Source organism: Aegilops tauschii, chromosome 7 (genome assembly GCF_002575655.3).
Source record: "Aegilops tauschii subsp. strangulata cultivar AL8/78 chromosome 7, Aet v6.0, whole genome shotgun sequence".
In the NCBI taxonomy this organism is placed as follows: domain Eukaryota; kingdom Viridiplantae; phylum Streptophyta; class Magnoliopsida; order Poales; family Poaceae; genus Aegilops; species Aegilops tauschii.
The window spans coordinates 642,651,436-642,671,311 of record NC_053041.3 but is presented as its reverse complement, the minus strand read 5'-3'; the positions used below and the strand labels follow the sequence as shown (position 1 = coordinate 642,671,311).

The following is a 19,876-nucleotide window of genomic DNA, read 5'->3' as shown; positions in this document are numbered from 1 at the left end:
CATTTCGCCCGCATAGCATGTGCAAAAGAGTAGAGAGGGTCATGGCGAAAACTGGACGCACCTCGTGTACAAACTGGACAATCTCTTTCGGAGTATCAGGGTTTCGGACGAGAACTCATCTGTTACACGGGCAACTCAATGTCTTCTAAACTTATTTGAACTCCTGCCTATTTTTGCGTTCAGTATGCATCATTCAAAGTAACGTCATCAATTTCCAACACGTTCTGACATCATTTGTTGTTTTTCAGTCATTTACCGATTTGTTTAGAGAGCTAAATGACGGTGAAATTGAAAATCACTACAAAATGAACTCTGAAAATGTTGGAACTTGGCATGGTATCATCATTTCGCCCGCATAGCATGTGCAAGAGAGTAGAGAGGGTCACGGCGAAAACTGGACGCACCTCGTGTACAAACTGGACAATCTCTTTCGGAGTATCAGGGTTTCGGACAAGAACTCATCTGTTACACGGGCACTTCAATGTTATTAAACTTATTTGAACTCCAGCCTATTTTTGCGTTCAGTATGCATCATTCAAAGCGACGTCATCAATTTCCAACACGTTCTGACATCATTTGCTGTTTTACAGTCATTTATCGATTTGTTTAGAGAGCTAAATGACGGTGAAATTGAAAATCACTACAAAATGAACTCTGGAAATGTTGGAACTTGGCATGGTATCATCATTTCGCCCGCATAGCATGTGCAAAAGAGTAGAGAGGGTCACGGCGAAAACTGGACGCACCTCGTGTACAAACTGGACAATCTCTTTCGGAGTATCAGGGTTTTGAACGAGAACTCATCTGTTACACGGGCACTTCAATGTTTTTTAAACTTATTTGAACTCCATCCTATTTTTGCGTTCAGTATGCATCTTTCAAAGCGACGTCATCAATTTCCAACACGTTCTGACATCATTTGCTGTTTAGAGAGCTAAATGATGGTGAAATTGAAAATCACTACAAAATGAACTCTGAAAATGTTGGAACTTGGCATGGTATCATCATTTCGCCCGCATAGCATGTGCAAGAGAGTAGAGAGGCTCACGGCGAAAACTGGACGCACCTCGTGTACAAACTGGACAATCTCTTTCGAAGTATCAGGGTTTCGGACAAGAACTCATCTGTTACACGGGCACTTCAATGTCTTTTAAACTTATTTGAACTCCAGCCTATTTTTGCGTTCAGTATGCATCATTCAAAGCGACGTCATCAATTTCCAACACGTTCTGACATCATTTGTTGTTTTTCAGTCATTTATCGATTTGTTTAGAGAGCTAAATGACGGTGAAATTGAAAATCACTACAAAATGAACTCTGAAAATGTTGGAACTTGGAATGGTATCATCATTTCGCCCGCATAGCATGTGCAAAAGAGTAGAGAGGGTCACGGCGAAAACTGGATGCACCTCGTGTACAAACTGGACAATCCCTTTCGGAGTATTAGGGTTTTGAACGAGAACTCATCTGTTACACGGGCACTTCAATGTTTTTTAAACTTATTTGAACTCCATCCTATTTTTTCGTTCAGTATGCATCTTTCAAAGCGACGTCATCAATTTCCAACACGTTCTGACATCATTTGCTGTTTTTCAGTCATTTACCGATTTGTTTAGAGAGCTAAATGACAGTGAAATTGAAAATCACTACAAAATGAACTCTGAAAATGTTGGAACTTGGCATGGTATCATCGTTTCGCCCGCATAGCATGTGCAAAAGAGTAGAAAGGGTCACGGCGAAAACTGGACGCACCTCGTGTACAAACTGGACACTCTCTTTCGGAGTATCAGGGTTTTGGACGAGAACTCATCTGTTACACGGGCACTTCAATGTTTTTTAAACTTATTTGAACTCCAGCCTATTTTTGCGTTCAGTATGCATCATTCAAAGCGATGTCATCAATTTCCAACACGTTCTGACATCATTTGTTGTTTTTCAGTCATTTACCGATTTGTTTAGAGAGCTAAACGACGGTGAAATTGAAAATCACTACAAAATGAACTCTGAAAATGTTGGAACTTGGCATGGTATCATCATTTCGCCCGCATAGCATGTGAAAAAGAGTAGAGAGGGTCACGGCGAAAACTGGACGCACCTCGTGTAGAAACTGGACAATCTCTTTCGGAGTATCAGGGTTTCGGACGAGAACTCATCTGTTACACGGGCACTTCAATGACTTTTAAACTTATTTGAACTCCGGCCTATTTTTGCATTCAGTATGCATCATTCAAAGCGACGTCATCAATTTCCAACACGTTCTGACATCATTTGCTGTTTTTCAGTCATTTGCCGATTTGTTTAGAGAGCTAAATGACGGTGAAATTCAAAATCACTACAAAATGAACTCTGAAAATGTTGGAACTTGGCATGGTATCATCATTTCGCCCGCACAGCATGTGCAAAAGAGTAGAGAGGGTCACGGCGAAAACTGGACGCACCTCGTGTACAAACTGGACAATCTCTTTCGGAGTATCAGGGTTTTGAACGAGAACTCATCTGTTACACGGGCACTTCAATGTTTTTTAAACTTATTTGAACTCCAGCCTATTTTTACGTTTAGTATGCATCATTCAAAGCGACGTCATCAATTTCTAACACGTTCTGACATCATTTGCTATTTTTCAGTCATTTACCGATTTGTTTAGAGAACTAAATGACCGTGAAATTGAAAATCACTACAAAATAAACTCTGAAAATGTTGGAACTTGGCATAGTATCATCATTTCGCCCGCATAGCATGTGCAAAAGAGTAGAGAGGGTCACGGCGAAAACTGGACGCACCTCGTGTACAAACTGGACAATCTCTTTCGGAGTATCAGGGTTTCGGACGAGAACTCATCTGTTACATGGGCACTTCAATGTTTTTTAAACTTATTTGAACTCCAGCCTATTTTTGCATTCAGTATGCATCATTCAAAGCGACGTCATCAATTTCCAACACGTTCTGACATCATTTGCTATTTTTCAGTCATTTACCGATTTGTTTAGAGAGCTAAATGACGGTGAAATTGAAAATCACTACAAAATGAATAGCAGAAAATAAATAATGCAGAAAAGAAAAAAAACTATATAATTTTTTTATATTCACAAAGAAACTAAATACAGCAAAAAAAATTACTCCAAAATAAGTAGAAGAAAATTATATAAAAAATTGTTGGGGCGCTGCCCGCTGGGCCTGCCAACCCTAGGGTTTGCAAATACAGGCCCAGAAGGGCCAGCAGGCTCAACGGACAGCGCGCCAAAGTTAGGCCAGAAGCCTGCTATAGAGAGGAGTTCGAGACAGCAGCCGCGCCGGGGCTTTGAAACTGGTGCGGGCGCCCCTCGGCTAGCGAGGTGGGACTAAACTTGCCCGCACCGCTCCTGCGCCAGCGCACATCTTTAGTACTGGGTCGTGGCTCCAACCGGTACTAAAGGGGGGCTTTTAGTACCGGTTGGAGCCACGAACCGGTACTAAAGGGGCAGTTTCCCGCCCCTTGGCCTGGCGAAAATTGGCCTTTAGTACCGGTTGGTGGCTCCAACCGGTAATAAAGGCCCCTCCTATATATATGGCACTTACGAAAAATTCAGTTTCATCGACCACCACTTCTTCTCCAACTACTTCGCGCGACATCGCCACCGCCCCCGCCGCCCGTGGTCGCCGTCACCGCCGTCGCCCTCAGCGCCCGTCGTCGCCGTCACCGCCGTCGCCCTCACCGCCCGTCGTCGCCGTCACCGCCGTCGCCCCCGCCGCCCGTCGCCGCCGCCCCGTACCACGTCGCCGTCTCGATCGCGCCGTCGCCCCCGGCCTCCCGCTCGTCGTCACGCCATCCCCGTCGCATCGCCGTCTCGCGTCGCCGCCCGTATGCCGCCGCCCCCCGCTCGTACACACACACACATATTGTTTTTACTTATTTTTTGTTTTCTGTTGTTTAGATTAATGTTAGATAAATTACGTAGATAAGAATGTTAGAATGCTAATGTTAGATGAATTATATGGAAAAGATGTTAAATATTAATGTCAATTTTAGATGAATTAGCTAGATATTAATTAGGTATATATATATGAGATTTGAACTAGTTGAATTAATATAACTAGTTTATTTTTAGTATGAAAATTAATAGAACAAGTTTATTTTTAGTAAGAAAATTTAGGTATATGAGATTATTTAAACTAGTTGAATTAATATAACTAGTTTATTTTTAGTAAATGCTTAGTTGAACTAGTTGAATTAGTAGAACTAGTTTATTTTTAGTAAGAAAATTTAGGTATATGAGATTTGATGATCTAATTAAAATATTACTATATATATAGCTACTTTATATATTTTAGTAAGAAAATTAATAGAACTAGTTTATTTTTAGTAAATTCTTAGTTGAATTAATAGAACTAGTTTATTTTTAGTAAGAAAATTTAGATATCTGAGATTTGATGATCTAATTAAAATATTACTATATGGAACTAGCTACTTTATTTTAGTAAGAAAATTAATAGAACACGTTTATTTTTATTAAATGCTTAGTTGAATTAATAGAACTAGTTGAACTAATAGAAGTAGTTGAATTAGTTGAATTAATAGAACTAGTAAGTGTTTAATGTTTCACCTATATGAACATAGGAAATGTCGTCTGACGACAAAAAAGATTTCATTAAGTGCGAATTCTGTGAAGACCAGCGCGGCCTGTGCGACAGAAATTTCCTTGTTGATGATAGGCGCTTCAGCATCAAGCTGGATGAGACCTTCGAAGTGGATACAGTAAGTCACAACGACAAGTCTTTTTTCGTAACTAAGCATGACTTATATATGCTTCATTGCTTCAACTTATAATTTTAAATTTTCACTATTCTACTAGCGCATCCCCTGCCATGCAAGAATTTTTGTCTTGGATAAGATAGGTTTCAGTGCTATGGAAACTATGGAGGTAAAGAGAGTTTACCTAAAGACCGAGCATGCTGGTTATACTTTCAACGTCAAATTATACAATGCAGACACGTACACCTATTTTGAATGCAAAACTTGGCAAGCACTATGCAAGGCTTATGCATTTGAGCCTGATATGGTTATCACCTTTGATATTCGTCCGAAAGATGATATTGAAGGCAATAGAGACATCTGGGTCGATGTGCAGACGCCTCCAGTTCTACCATTATGTGAGTTTCTCAACCATATTTATGTCTTTGATATTGTTTATTCAAAAATAGTTGACAACTAATTTCTATTGACAGCTTATTTCCATTCAAGCAAACATGTCCGGCGCTTGGTAGACAGGACCTACTACTGTCCCGGAGTAAACTGCGAGGAGATAAGTCATTATGTTTCATGGCTTGAGGATCTTGATGCTGTTAAGAGAAATCATTTTCCTGATTTGAAAATCTTAGTACTCAAAACGTGCGACCAATAGTGATCGTATTGAACTACGGTCACATGTATTTAGGAAAGATGGTAAGATTTTTACTATTAGTCCTCAGTGCATCTTTTGCATACATTATTTTTCAAGCTAAACTTTCATTGCTAAGTATATTAATTACTATACGATGTTCTTCAACAGGGACTCCCGATGACAGTTGTGCCTCAGTGGATCGAGACTAAAGGTCGCATGTCAATTGTTAGCTTACGGCCAAGATATCCTACAGTGCACATGAGTGCATTCAGGATTTCTGAAAGCGATGAATGCTTAATAATGAAAGATTGGAGCAAAATTGTTAACGATCGCATAGAAGTACTAGGGGGCAGCAATCAGAAGCGCAGCCCACGATTAGGAGACAGGTTTATCTGCATGCTCCAATATGTTGAATCAGGAGAGCTATACATGTTCTATGCTATTTTACCTGAGAGAGAGCAGCATGAGTGATTTAGCTAGTTATCATGCTCTTAGTACTTGTTGTCCTCTCATGCGCGTCCGTGTTCTTTGTCCTGAACTTAATCTCAAAGAGTGATTTGCTTTTGTGGTGTTATGCACGCTTATAATATGATGATGATGATGAGTTATTATATCATTTATGAAAGAAACCGCATATTAGTTTTAACTGGATGGATCCTAGCTAAGTGATCAAGTATATGCCATATCTATATTACTTAGATCACTTAGTGATCTAAGTAATATAGATATGGCAAATACTTGATCACTTAGCTAGGATCCACATGCATCCAGTCGAAACTAATTTGCGGTACTTTCACCTAATGATTTAACAACTCATTATAATGTAAAACAATCACTAAATTAAATTGAAAACACAAAACTAAAGGAAAAATAAAAATTAAAACCAAAACACACCCAAACATTTAGTACCGGTTGGTGTTACCAACCGGTACTAATGTCCTACACGCACCCGGGCCTGGCTCGTGCCACGTTAGCGCCGGTTCGTGCCAAACCGGTACTAAAGGGGGGGCCTTTAGTCTCCACTCCATAGTGCCGGTTGCAGAACCGGCACTAAAGGCCCTTACGAACCGGTGATAAAGGCCGGTTCTGCACTAGTGTATTCTCAAACTTTTTCAACTTTCACGCAATACATGAGCGTAAGCCATGGACATAGCACTATAGGTGGAATAGAATGGTGGTTGTGGAGAAGACAAAAAAGAGGGAGATAGTCTCACATCAACTAGGCGTATCAATGGGCTATGGAGATGCCCATCAATAGATATTAATGTGAGTGAGTAGGGATTGTCATGCAACGGATGCACTAGAGCTATAAGTGTATGAAAGCTCAAAAAAAGAAACTAAGTGGGTGTGCATCCAACTTGCTTGCTCATGAAGAGCTAGGGCATTTGAGGAAGCCCATCGTTGGAATATACAAGCCAATTTCTATAATGAAAAGTTCCCACTAGTATATGAAAGTGACAAAATAAGAGACTCTCTATCATGAAGATCATGGTGCTATTTTGAAGCACAAGTGTGGAAAAAGGATAGTAACAGTGTCCCTTCTCTCTTTTTCTCTGATTCATTTTTTTTATTTGGGCTTCTTTGGCCTCTCCGTTTTTTTATTTGGGCTTCTTTGGCCTCTCTTTTTTTAATTTCCTCACACGGGACAATGCTCTAATAATGATGATCATCACACTTCTATTTACTTACAACTCGAAAAATTACAACTCAATGCTTAGAACAAAATATGACTCTATGTGAATGCCTCCGACGGTGTACCGGGATGTGCAATGAATCAAGAGTGACATGTATGAAAGAATTATGAAAGGTGGCTTTGCCACAAATACGATGTCAACTACATGATCATGCAAAGCAATATGACAATGATGAAGCGTGTCATAATAAATAGAACGGTGGAAAGTTGCATGGCAATATATCTCGGAATGGCTATGGAAATGCCATAATAGGTAGGTATGGTGGCTGTTTGGAGGAAGGTATATGGTGGGTGTATGGTACCGGCGAAACTTGTGCGGCATAAGAGAGGCTAGCATTGATGGAAGGGCTAGACTGCGTATAATCCATGGACTCAACATTAGTCATAAAGAACTCACATAGTTATTGCAAAAATATATAAGTCATCAAAACCAAGCACTACGCGCATTCTCCTAGGGGGAGGGTTGGTAGGAGTTAACCATCGTGCGATCCCGACCTCCACACAAAGGATGACAATCAAAGAGATACCTCATGCTCCAAATTTGTCACACAACAGTTCACCATACGTGCATGCTACGGGACTCACAAACCTCAACACAAGTATTTATCAAATTCACAATTACTCCAATAGCATGACTCTAATATCATCATCTTCATATCTCAAAACAATCATAAAGAATCAAACTTCTCATAGTATTCAATGCACTTCATACAAAAGTTTTTATTATATCCCTCTTGGATGCCCATCATATTAGGACTAGTTTTATAATCCAAGCAAATTGCCATGCTGTTCTAAAAGACTCTCAAAATAATATAAGTGAAGCATGAGAGTTCAACAATTTCTATAAAATAAAACCACCGCCGTGCTCTAAAAGATATAAGTAAAGTACTAAAGCAATATTTCCTAGCTCAAAAGATATTAGTGAAGCACATAGAGTATTCTAATAAATCACGATTCATGCGTCTCTCTCCCAAAAGGTGTGTACAGAAAGGATGGTTGTGGTAAACTAAAAAGCAAAGACTCAAATCATACAAGACGCTCCAAGCAAAACACATATCATGTGGTGAATAAAAATATAGCCTCAAGTAAAGTTACCGATAGACGAAGACGAAAGAGGGGATGCCTTCCGGGGCATCCCCAAGCTTAGGATTTTGGTTTTCCTTGAATATTACCTTGGGGTGCCTTGGGCATCCGCAAGCTTACACTCTTGCCACTCCTTATTCCGTAGTCCATCAAATCCTTACCCGAAACTTGAAAACTTCACAACACAAAACACAACAGAAAATCTCATGAACTCTGTTAGTATAAGAAAATAAATCACCACTTTAAGGTACTGTTGAAAACTCATTCTTTATTTATATTGGTGTAATATCTACTGTATTCCAACTTTTCCATGGTTCATACCCCCCCCCCCCCTGATACTACCCATAGATTCATCAAAATAAGCAAACAACACGCGAAAAACAGAATCTGTCAAAAATAGAACAGTCTGTAGTAATCTGTAACTCTCGAATACTTCTGTAACTCCAAAAATCCATCCAAATTAGGAAAACCTGAGCAATTTGTCTACCAATCCAGAGAAAAAAGAATCAGATCAAAAGCACCTTAATTTTCAAAACTAATTTACTAAGCGCAAAAGTTTCTGATTTTCAGCAAGATCAACACAACTATCACCATAAGCTATCCTGAAGGTTTCACTTGGCACAAACACTAATTAAAACATAAAACCACATCTAACCAAAGGCTAGATGAATTATTTATTACTAAACAGGAACAAAAAGCAAAGAACAAAAATAAAATTGGGTTGCCTCCCAACAAGCGCTATCGTTTAACGCCCTTTGCTAGGCATAAAAACACGAATAGATCTAGGTATTGTCATCTTTGGTATGCAATCCATAAGTGGATCTCATAATAGATTCATATGGGAATTTAATTTTCTTCCTAGAAAGTGTTCCATGTCTTTCCTTAACAGAAATTGGAATCTAATGTTTCCTTCTTTCATATCAATAATTGCACCAATCGTTCTAAGGAAAGGTCTACCAAGAATAATAGGACATGTAGGATTGCAATCTATATCAAGAAAAATGAAATGTACGGGCACATAATTCCTATTTGCAACAATAAGAACATCATTAATCCTTCTCATAGGTTTCTTAATAGTGGAATCCGCAAGATGCAAATTTAAAGAACAATCATCAAATTCACGAAAACCTAACACATCACAAAAAGATTTTGGAATCGTGGAAACACTAGCACCCAAATCACGCAAAGCATAGCATTCATAATCTTTAATCTTAATCTCAATAGTAGATTCCCACTCGTCATAAAGCTTTCTAGGGATAGAAACTTCTAATTCAAGCTTTTCTTCAAAAGATTGCATCATAGCATCAACGATATGTTTAGTAAAAGCTTTGTTTTCATTATAAGCATGAGGAGAATTTAACCCGGATTGCAACAAGGAGATACAATCTGTTAAAGAACAATTATATCATAATTAAATTCCTTGAAATCCAAAAGAGTGGGTTCATCGCTACTTAAAGTCTTGACCTCTCCAATCCCACTTTTATCAATTTTTGCATCTAGATCTAAAAACTCTGAATCATTGGGTCGCCTTTTAACTAAAGTTGACTCATCTCCAGTCCCATATTTATAAGATTCATATTGGAAAACAAAGATTTAATAGGAGTCACACAAATTACTTTTAGATCTTCATCATTATTATCATGAAAACTAGAAGAACACGCTTTTACAAACCAATCTTTTTTAGCACGCATCTTAGCAGTTTTTTCTTTGCACTCATCAATGGAAATTCTCATGGCTTTGAGAGACTCATTGATATCATGCTTAGGTGGGATAGATCTAAGTTTCAAAGAATCAACATCAAGAGAAATTCGATCCACGTTCCTAGCCAAATCATCAATCTTGAGAAATTTTTCTTCAATCAAAGCATTGAAATTCTTTTGTGAACTCATAAATTCTTTAATATTATTCTCAAAATCAGAGGGCATCTTATTAAAATTTCCATAAGAATTTTTGTAGGAATTACCATAATTATTAGAGGAATTATTAGGAAATGGCATAGTATTAAAATTGCATCTATACGCGTTGTTACCAAAATTGTTCCTACCAACAAAATTCACATCCGTAGATTCACTATTATTCTCAATCAAAGTGGACAAAAGCATATCATTAGGATCAGAAGAAACACTTTTATTAGCAAATAATTTCATAAGTTCATCCATCTTTCCACTCAAAACATTAATCTCTTCAATCGCATGAACTCTTTTACTAGTGGATCTTTCGGTGTGCCATTGAGAATAATTAACCATAATATTATCTAGGAGCTTAGTAGCCTCTCCTAAAGTGATTTCCATAAAAGTGCCTCCCGCGACCGAATCTAAAAGATTTCTAGAAGCAAAATTCAATCTGGCATAAAAAATTTATATAATCATCCACAAATTCAAACCATGTGTAGGGCAATTACGTATCATCAATTTTATCCTCTCCCAAGATTGTGCAACATGCTCATGATCAAGTTGCTTAAAATTCATAATATATTTCCTAAGGGAGATGATCTTAGTGGGAGGAAAATACTTAGAGATGAAAGCATCTTTACACTTGATCCACGAATCAATACTATTTTTAGGCAAAGATGAAAACAAGTTTTAGCACGATCTCTAAGCAAAAACGGTAATAGCTTCAATTTAACAATATCATTATCCACATCTTTCTTCTTTTGCATATCGCACAAATCAACGAAATTGTTTAGATGGGATGCGGCATCTTCACTAGGAAGGCCAGAAAATTGATCTTTCATAACAAGATTCAACAAAGCGGCATTAATTTCACAAGATTCAGCATTAGTAGTGGGAGCAATTGGAGTGCTAATAAAATCATTGTTGTTGGTACTGAAAAAGTCACACAATTTGGTATTGTCTTGAGCCATCGTGACAAAGCAAGCAATCCAACACACAAGCACACAAGAAGCAAACAAAAAGAGACGAACGGAAGAGGGGCGAAAAAAAGGCAATTGTTTTCGAAAATCGTTTTACAAGTGGGGGAGAGGAAAACGAGAGGCGAATGGCGAATAATGTAATGCAAGAGAGAAGAGTTTATGATGGGTACTTGGTATGGCTTGACTTGACGTAGATCTCGCCGGCAACGGCGCCAGAAATCCTTCTTGCTACCTCTTGAGCTTGCATTGGTTTTTCCCTTGAATAGGAAAGGGTGATGCAGCAAAGTAGCGTAAGTATTTCCCTCAATTTGGTAACCAAGGTATCAATCTAGTAGGAGACAACGCACAAGTTACTGAATACCTGCACAAACAATCAACAGCTTGCACCCAACACGATAAAGGGGTTGTCAATCCCTTCACGGTTACTTGCAAAAGTGAGATCTGATAGAGATAGATAAATTGTAAAGTAAATATTTTTGGTATTTTTGGTTTGTAGATCGGAAAGTAAAAGATTGCAAAATAGTACTCGGAAACTAGTATGATGTAAAAGAGATTCAATATAATGGAAAAGAGACCCGGGGGCCATAGGTTTCACTAGTGGCTTCTCTCAAGATAGCAAATATTATGGTGGGTGAACAAATTATTGCCGAGCACTTGATAGAAAAGCGCAAAGTTATGACGATATCTAAGGCAATGATCATGAACATAGGCATCACGTCCATGTCAAGTAGACCGAAACGATTTTGCAGCTACTACTATTACTCCACGCATCGACCGACTCCTTCCTGCATCTAGAGTATTAAGTTCATAAAGAACAGAGTAACGCATTAAGTAAGATGACATGATGTAGAGGAATTAACTCAAGCAATATGATGAAAACCCCATCTTTTTATCCTCGATGGCAACAATACAATACTGCCTTGCTGCCTCTACTGTCACTGGGAAAGGACACCGCAAGATTGAACCCAAAGATAAGCACTTCTCTCATTGCAAGAAACATCAATCTAGTAGGCTAAACTAAACCGATAATTCGAAGAGACTTGCAAAGATATCAAATCATGCATATAAGAATTCGGAGAAGAACCAAATAATATTGATAGATAACAATTCATCGGATCTCGGCAAACACACCGCAAAAGAATATTACATCGAATAGATCTCCAAGAACACCGAGGAGAACATGGTATTGAGAATCAAAGAGAGAGAACAAGCCATCTAGCTACTAGCTATGGACGCGTAGGTCTGTGGTAAACTACTCACGCATCATCGGAGAGGCAATGGTGTTGATGTAGAAGCCCTCTGTGATCGAATCCCCCTCCGGCAGGACACCAGAGAAGGTCCCTAGATGGGATCTCAAGGGTACAGAAGGTTGCGGTGGTGGAAAAGTGGTTTCGTGGCTCCCCTGGATGTTTACAGGGTATAAGAGTATATATAGGCGAAGGAGCTAGGTCAGGAGAGCCACGAGGGGCCCATGAGGTAGGGGGCGCGCCCTCCTGCCTCGTGGATGTCTTGTTGCGTCTCCGACTTCATCTCCAAGTCTTCTGGTTTCCTTCTGGTCCAAGAAAGATCATCGCGAAAGTTTCATTCCGTTTGAACTCTGTTTGGTATTCCTTTTATACGAAACTCTAAAATAGGCACAAAAAAAGAAACTGGCACTGGGCTCGCGGTTAATAGGTTAGTCCCAAAAATAATATAAAATAGCATATAAATGCCTATTAAACATCTAAAATAGATAATATAATAGCATGGAACAATCAAAATTATAAATACGTTGGAGACGTATCAACATTTCGTGGAAACTACAGCCGGTCAGTTCAGTTTGTTGCCGAAGCATAAAATGCTTGCCTTCATAAATAGCTTACAAGATTTAGAAAATAGCTTAGGTGACACATGCAATAGAAACTTGCATAAGGGACGCAAATGTCTAAGAAGAGAATAAGAAAAATAGGTCATGTGTTCGACATGCATCAGGAAAACCCAATGTTTGTGCTCGTACTTGAATACAAACAATGGGATGAAAAACCTGATGCACCAAACCCTTTATTACACACACAATGTAACAAAAGGTCTTATAGCTAGTATCACTGTTGAGGATATCGCTTGTCATTAGCGTTTCGGTCGGCTGAGGATTAGAAATTAATTGGAAATCAGTCGATTATTGATTTTATCAATCGACAACTAATCAGCCAGTTTTTGCTGCAATTCCCAGGTTCCAAGCAATAATAATGTAAAAATGGAAACAATCACCAGTGTGCTCCAGCCTTTAGATAGAAAAACACTACATCAGTACATAACTACATATTACATGTTAAACAATGAGTCATTGAAAAATAAAATAGGACAACACTACAACACATGTCCAGTTGAATGGGGGATGAACTGTGTTGTGGGGGAGGCCACTGAAGGGAAGGCCATGTTTTAAGGTTTCTGACCATAGGGGCCCAGCCTAATTAATTTCTAGATTCCTGATTAATCGCTTGTCACGGCGATAAATTGGTCCAAATGGTAAATAGCAAAGATAAGGTGTAATCTCAGCAGTCACCCACCGATAAGCAATAAATTGTAAGATAAATCAGTGAATCAGATGACATTTTAAACATCCTAGTATAAGGTGTCCACTATCAGTATTCTCGAAATAAGTTGTAGAGCCGTGGTAAATGGCAGAGCACGGAGTCAGGGAAACAAACGTGTAGCTCAGCTTACTTGATCTTCTTGCTGCTGTGGAGGAAAAAAGGGGGGGATCCGTAAATCACACGATGTAGTGCAGTGGAATGAAGAAACCAGCGGGCCAAGATGTATACCTCTAGCGCATTCTCCTCCAACATGACCAAAGGAATGAAGAAACCAGCGGGCCTTCCCCTCTTTCTTTCCTCCTCGTCCTTGAACATAAGATGTTCATCTTTTCTATGGAGATGGAGTTGAAGAGTCTGACGGTTGGGATGCAAGGTGACTGCTTTTTCAACGGGACCCTCCAGGGCCTCCACCTCCTCTAGAGTTGCACCAACACACCAAGTTTCGACCTGGAGTTGTGCAAGGCTTGAAAGATGCTGGATGCCCATGCCAACACCATCACTATACCTCAACCTCACTAGCCTTGCGCGCCAGGAAAGATGGAGCCGCCGGAGTGCTGTCATAGCACCTGCTGCAAATTCTATCCCCTTTTCTCCGTATGATATGTTACAGTGGAAGTGGAACACCTCTAGGAGCTTGAATCCGTTACTACCAACATTCATGGGACTCATGACGCCACGTAACCCTACCGATAGCTGCAGATAGGCGAGAGAAGGCATACCCATGAGAATGTGGAGACCTTCCTCATCAGATTGTGTGACTGCTATCTCCAATTTCACGATGTTGGTTAGGGAGGCCATTCCCTTGGGAACCCTTTCCATGTCATGCACTAGTTTAAGATCTTGGAGGAGTGGAAAGGTGCAACATGGATCCCTGAATATAATGTTTCCCATATCTCCGTTAGTATGAAGATACTGAAGGTTGTATTTACCCAACTTATTTAGAGACGACCCCAGTGTTTCTCGATAGCATTTAACATTCCCGAAATTCACACGCCACCACCCCCATAACCGACTCATCGAAATCTTTCTCAATTTTGTTAGATGTCCAAACTCTTCCAAAAATTTCTCAGGATTGTCAACTTTATAGATATCTGACACTTCCTCCAGGGCTCGCATGTTCCCAAACATATCAGCAGAAAACACAAAGTCATCGTTGTCAATCAATAGGGGCACCAGTTTCTGTAGTCGGGATATTGTTGATGGCAGTCTTCTAATACGACTGCCCCGCAAATCAAGTGTCTCTAAGTTCTGTAGCTTTCCAATATCTGCAGGAAGCTCTGTGATTCCTAGTCCGTGCATCCTCAAATACCTCAGTTGGTAGAAACTTCCTATATTTCTTATATGCTTGTTTTCCCACGACGAATAATCCTTGTATATATCAAACACACGCAAGGACAGGAAGTCCACAAGTGGTGGTATCTCCTTTGTTTCTTCAAACACATTCAATGAGCGAACATGTAACTTGCTTCTTATGATGGATTGGATTGTCCCTTTCTGTTCAAGCCCACTAGATTGCAGGGAGAGTCGACGCATCTTGGTTGGCAACGAATTGCACACACCGTTCAAAACAGTGGCGAAATTCTCTTCAGTTGATCGAGAAATTATAAGGTCAAGCACCATATCATGAACCTGACAATATTTCTCTTCAAAACTGTCAACATCAACTGTCTGGATCATACTTCTGTTGAAAAGTTCATTAAAACAACTCTCTGCTTCTTGATTCAAATTTCCCTGTTTTGAAGTAATAAACCCTTCGGCTATCCATTTCCATTTCAGTTCTTCACACGAGATTTCCGCATCCTCTGGATATATACATAAGTACAACAAACAAGTCTTCAAGTGGTGTGGGAGATTCCAATAACTAAGTAACAATATATGTGACATACCCTTTCCACCATCATCACTCTCATATGAAAGACCTGCACCAATGGAATATTGGAGTCTCTCCCATTCATCTGCGTTTTGAGGTTTATTGGCTAGCAAACTCGCAATGGTAATTATAGCCAATGGCGGACCACCACATTTTTTTAAGATCCTAGCTGAAACCAGGGGCGGAGCCAGGATTTAGACATAGGGGGGGGCGAGACGACGGTGAAGCTAATTTTTTTTATGTCTCACAAACCATCAAAGAGTTCTATATCCACATATCAGTCACATTTAACTTTGCCTGGGCGGGCATGCATAAAGCATGTCTAGCTATAGCTAATAGTGTTGAATAATTCCACATACACAGCACGTAGATGAAGTTCTCCAAAATATGGCATAAAGTATCTTGTTACAAAACATTATCATATTTATGTTTAAGATATGCGAACATGACCAATCGTTGTATGTATAACTGAATGGCTTGATTTCGCTTGCACTCATACACCTTTGAAAGAAAAATCATCACTGCCTGGGACACCACTCAAATTTACTTGATAGTTTACTAACGTGCAGACATAGTTAAACATAAAAAATCAAATTGCGTGTGATCAAGGTCGCCAAAATACATACCTTATAGAGTATCAAATCCATCCCCTCTCCGTCCCATGCATGTGCTCGTCATAACAACTGGTCAGTGTGTAGGCGGGCATGCGACCAAATCGCTGGTTAACTTTGCTCAACGAAGCATCGAGGGATCCGTGCTTCTGAAAGATTGCTTGTGACTGTGCCCTAGCGTGGAGATGACGGCCAATAGCAACGCTTGATTAAGCCCTGGGTGTGGGCGGCGGCGGCGGCGGCGGCAACAGATCGTCGAACAGCCCCGAAGAGAAACTGAACGGATGTACGTGTAGATGCGACTATTGCGCATGGTCATTGATCAATCGCTGATTGGATTGATGCGTCCATCACGGAAAACCAATGCCTTTTCTGGGTTATTTGCCATGGGCTTGGGCCAGCCAACATTGGCTCTACCGCGCATGCCATTGGCTTGGGCCAGCCTAGAATAAAGAAGGCCTGTGCGCCTTTTGGTAGCTACTAGGCCGGAACTAATCAAAGAATACACGGTAGATTAGTACTAGTCCCCTCCAAAAATCCATGGGGGGGGGGGGGGGGGGGGGGGGGGGGGTCTGGCCCCCGCTCGCCCCCCCAGTGGCTCCGCCTCTGGCTGAAACCTTTTCTAGTTGAGGAGGGAAGGAGCTTTCTGAGTCGAAAATTCTCTTAAAGAACAATATTCGGGAATCAACATCATTCAAAGGTAGCATTTGATAGAGCCGACCACCTTGAGCTGCTCGCTCTCCTCCGTCAACCAAGAGATAACCTGGTCCCTAAGGCCGTCTATGGCCACCAAGCCCTTGGCCACTCCGTGGAACGCAGCTAACCGGGGATCTATTGCCACGACCCTTGTTGGACTTACAATATACTTGTCGAGGTTTAGCCTCTGCCGCCGTCGGTTCTCCTCCTCAACGCGGGCCTTGAGCTCCTTGATCTGGCTGCCGATTCCATGGCGCTCAAAGAGAGTCTTGAGCTGGCGCACTGTCTTCTTCCTGAACCTGGGCTTGGCGTCACCATTCCCAAGACGGAGCATGAAGCGGTGGATGCACTCCTCCATGTCGTAGCTGAGGTCGCGCATGGTGCCCTTCCAGTCCTTGGCCAGCTCGTCGAGCTCTTCCATGTCTGCCAGTGTGTCCACCAGGATCTGCATCCTGCGGAGCTCACGCTCGAGGAAGGCGATGTCCTTGCGTACCCTCTTGAGCATCGTGTACTCGTGGCCGAGCAAGGTGGCGAGCTTGCCGATGACGGAGCCCAACGCCCCTGTCCCGACGCCCACGCCCAAGCCCACCATCTTCCTCTCTTGCGGCTGCTACACAAGTGCCATGGCTGGTGCCTGGTGGTATTTGTTTGATGGTTGAGTAATGGTCGTGAGCAGAGCGAGGCGCTAGTGAGGAGCGTGGTGTGCATATATGCGTGTGGACGGGCTTTTTTCACGATGGGAATGGGACGTGGAAGCCAGGCTACCAAGTAACCCGAGCAAACGTGATAAGATGAACAATTATAGTGACCAGTTAGTTCGTGTACCATATGGGAAGGCGGGATGAACCATCGGACATGGATTTCATGGTGCTAATCAAGAATGGGGTTGCTAAATCTGAGTCGACTGAGACATAACCAAGTCTCAGTTATGCTATAAGGAAACGTTTCCAGCCCGTGCGCCGGCGGAACGTTTCAGCCGGTCGCGCACGAGTCGTAGATGTAGACTGAAATTGCCTGCCCATCTGCTGACACGCGTCCCTCCACACCGTTCTATCCAGCCCCACCTTTTCTTTTGGTCCACACACGTTCCCCGCAGCCCCGAAGCTCCTGGACCACCCGTGTCTTATCTTCTTCCCCGTAACTTTTTCTCTCTTTCATTGCCTGGCTGCTCTGTTTCCATGGCGCTGCCATGGATTTTTCTCAGGCCGTCCTCCTCTCATCTCTTCTTTCCTTCACCTTTTAGTTGCGTGCTGGGAACAGAGCTATCCTCTGCTGCGAGCGATGGCCGGAGCTGAGCGAGCTGCAATCAGCGCTCGTCGCCATGGCCGTCCGCAACTGATTGCGCTGCTCTACATGGCCGCCGCATCAGATTTTTGCTACAACCATGCTTTGATTTTGCTGAAACCAGTCCATGTTTTTGCTACCACCCACCCCCACACCCCCTCCCCAAAATCTGCTACCACGGTAATTTATGCTGGAACCGATGAACCATTTTGCTACATCTGTTTTTGCTTTTGTTACTACCGGTGTTTTATGGATTTTTGCTACATCCATCTTCATGACATGGTCTGTTTTTCCAATCGATTTTTGCTACAACCATGCTTTGATTTTGCTGGAACCAGACCATGTTTTTGCTACCACCCACCCACCCAAAAATCTGCGGCCACGGTGTTTTTTGCTGCATTTGTGTTTTTTTGCTGGAACCATAATCAGATTTTGCTGGAACCATGTAATTTTTTTGCGACAAGCATATCAATGTTTTGCTGAAAACCATCTCATTTTTTGCTGGAACCACACAATGTTTTTGCTGGAACCATATAATGTTTTGCTGGAATCTTGTTTTTTGCTGGAATGTCTCCGCTTTCTTGCTACCCAATTCTTTCTATTTTTGCTTCCATCGTTTTTAATTTTTGCTGGAACCAGCCTCAAAATTTGCTACCAACATATTTAGATTTTGCTGGAACCGGCAATTTTTTTGCTTCAATGAGTACTGGAGGTTTTTGTTGCTTTTGTTTTTTTGCTGGATGTGGCTTTTCCGTTTGCTACAATCGGCTATGCAGGATGCTAGAACCTCTTGTTTTGGCGAAGCTGCAATGCCGCATGAAAACTGGTGAAGGAACTGCCTGCGCGCTTTGGTGTTGCAACCATGAGTGGTGGAGCCGCAATCCTTCGCTGGCAGTTTTCTCATGAATTTATCGAGCTGCAACCCGCCCACATGGAGTTGCGACAATTTCATCGAAGATTTTTTGCGTGGGCCATGGCCACCACTGCACTGGTGGGAGGGAAGGGGAGAGGAAAGCTGCAACGGGCGAGCAAGGACGGAAAACTCCGACCGGCGGCGAGGGCCGCGAGGTTCGTCCTGCGGTGAGGGAGGGTGGCGGGAGAGGAGGACAGTCGGAGCTGCAGCGGGCGCACATGGTGAATCGATTGACGGGGGCGAGGGGATTTTTTCTCCTACTGAGTTGGGAACGAAGCGGAAGGAGATCTGACGGCTAAATTTCATCGAATCGGACGGCGTGGGTGCGACCGACCGAAACTGTTGGGCCGGTGCGCCGGCGCCTATTAGTCGCCTATGCTATATCCGTGAGATTGAGATTCGTGCAAAATTTTATTTAAATTTTTTCTTTCTTCTTTTTTATACAATCTCTCACTTGATTGAGATTTAGCCACACACATAAAAAAAAGGTTATACCGTGCAAGGAAGGAGAGCCACCAATTCTTCGTGCCCGTTGCCATGTGAATTATCCATGAATTCCAGAACACTAACCAATCAACCGTTCAGTTCAATGCCATGTGAATGAATTAATGCGGTGGTTGGATCGACCGCTCATCATGCATCCTAGTAGTAGCATCCACCTTCCGTGCCTTCCCTGCCTGCCCGGGAAGGAATGCCTCGCCGTCTCTTGTGGGCCGTGGCGCTGACGAAACTTGTCGCCAGTAAACTGACTCGCGTCAAAACTATGTAATCAAGAGAAGGATAGGTCCCTCTTCGGACAGATTGTAAATTTTTTTTTAAACAAGGTAAAAGACTCACATTTTCATTAATTAAGGAGAAGGTTTAGACAAGAGCCACAAGGCGGCAAAAATAAAAGACTACTCTTGCGACATAAGTTCATGCAG

At 41.6% G+C, this 19,876-nt stretch overlaps 1 protein-coding gene across 1 annotated transcript; it reads right to left on the bottom strand.

Annotated features, from left to right (window-relative positions):
• Nucleotides 1-7,399: 7,399 nt before the first annotated feature.
• On the bottom strand, nt 7,400-17,690 carry LOC120968455 (uncharacterized). Its single transcript, XM_045231633.2, has 7 exons — nt 16,824-17,690; nt 15,466-15,534; nt 13,808-15,379; nt 11,368-11,447; nt 9,806-10,477; nt 8,224-8,309; nt 7,400-7,404 (listed from the first exon to the last, which is right to left on the bottom strand). The coding sequence occupies exons 1-7, from the start codon at nt 17,346-17,348 to the stop codon at nt 7,400-7,402; spliced, it is 3,009 nt and encodes a 1,002-aa protein (XP_045087568.2). The 5' UTR covers nt 17,349-17,690.
• Between the last annotated feature and the right edge of the window lie 2,186 nt (nt 17,691-19,876).

What these genes read in the sequence shown, in the direction of transcription:
- LOC120968455 (XM_045231633.2), bottom strand. Translation starts at nt 17,348, where the DNA reads ATGGTGGGCTTGGGCGTGGGCGTCGGGACAGGGGCGTTGGGCTCCGTC. An exon ending in GAGTGATGATGGTGGAAAGG is followed by an intron (nt 15,380 to 15,465) that starts GTATGTCACATA and finishes ATATATCCAGAG; the next exon opens with GATGCGGAAATCTCGTGTGA. An exon ending in TGGAGGAGAATGCGCTAGAG is followed by an intron (nt 11,448 to 13,807) that starts GTATACATCTTG and finishes TATCTCTATCAG; the next exon opens with ATCTCACTTTTGCAAGTAAC.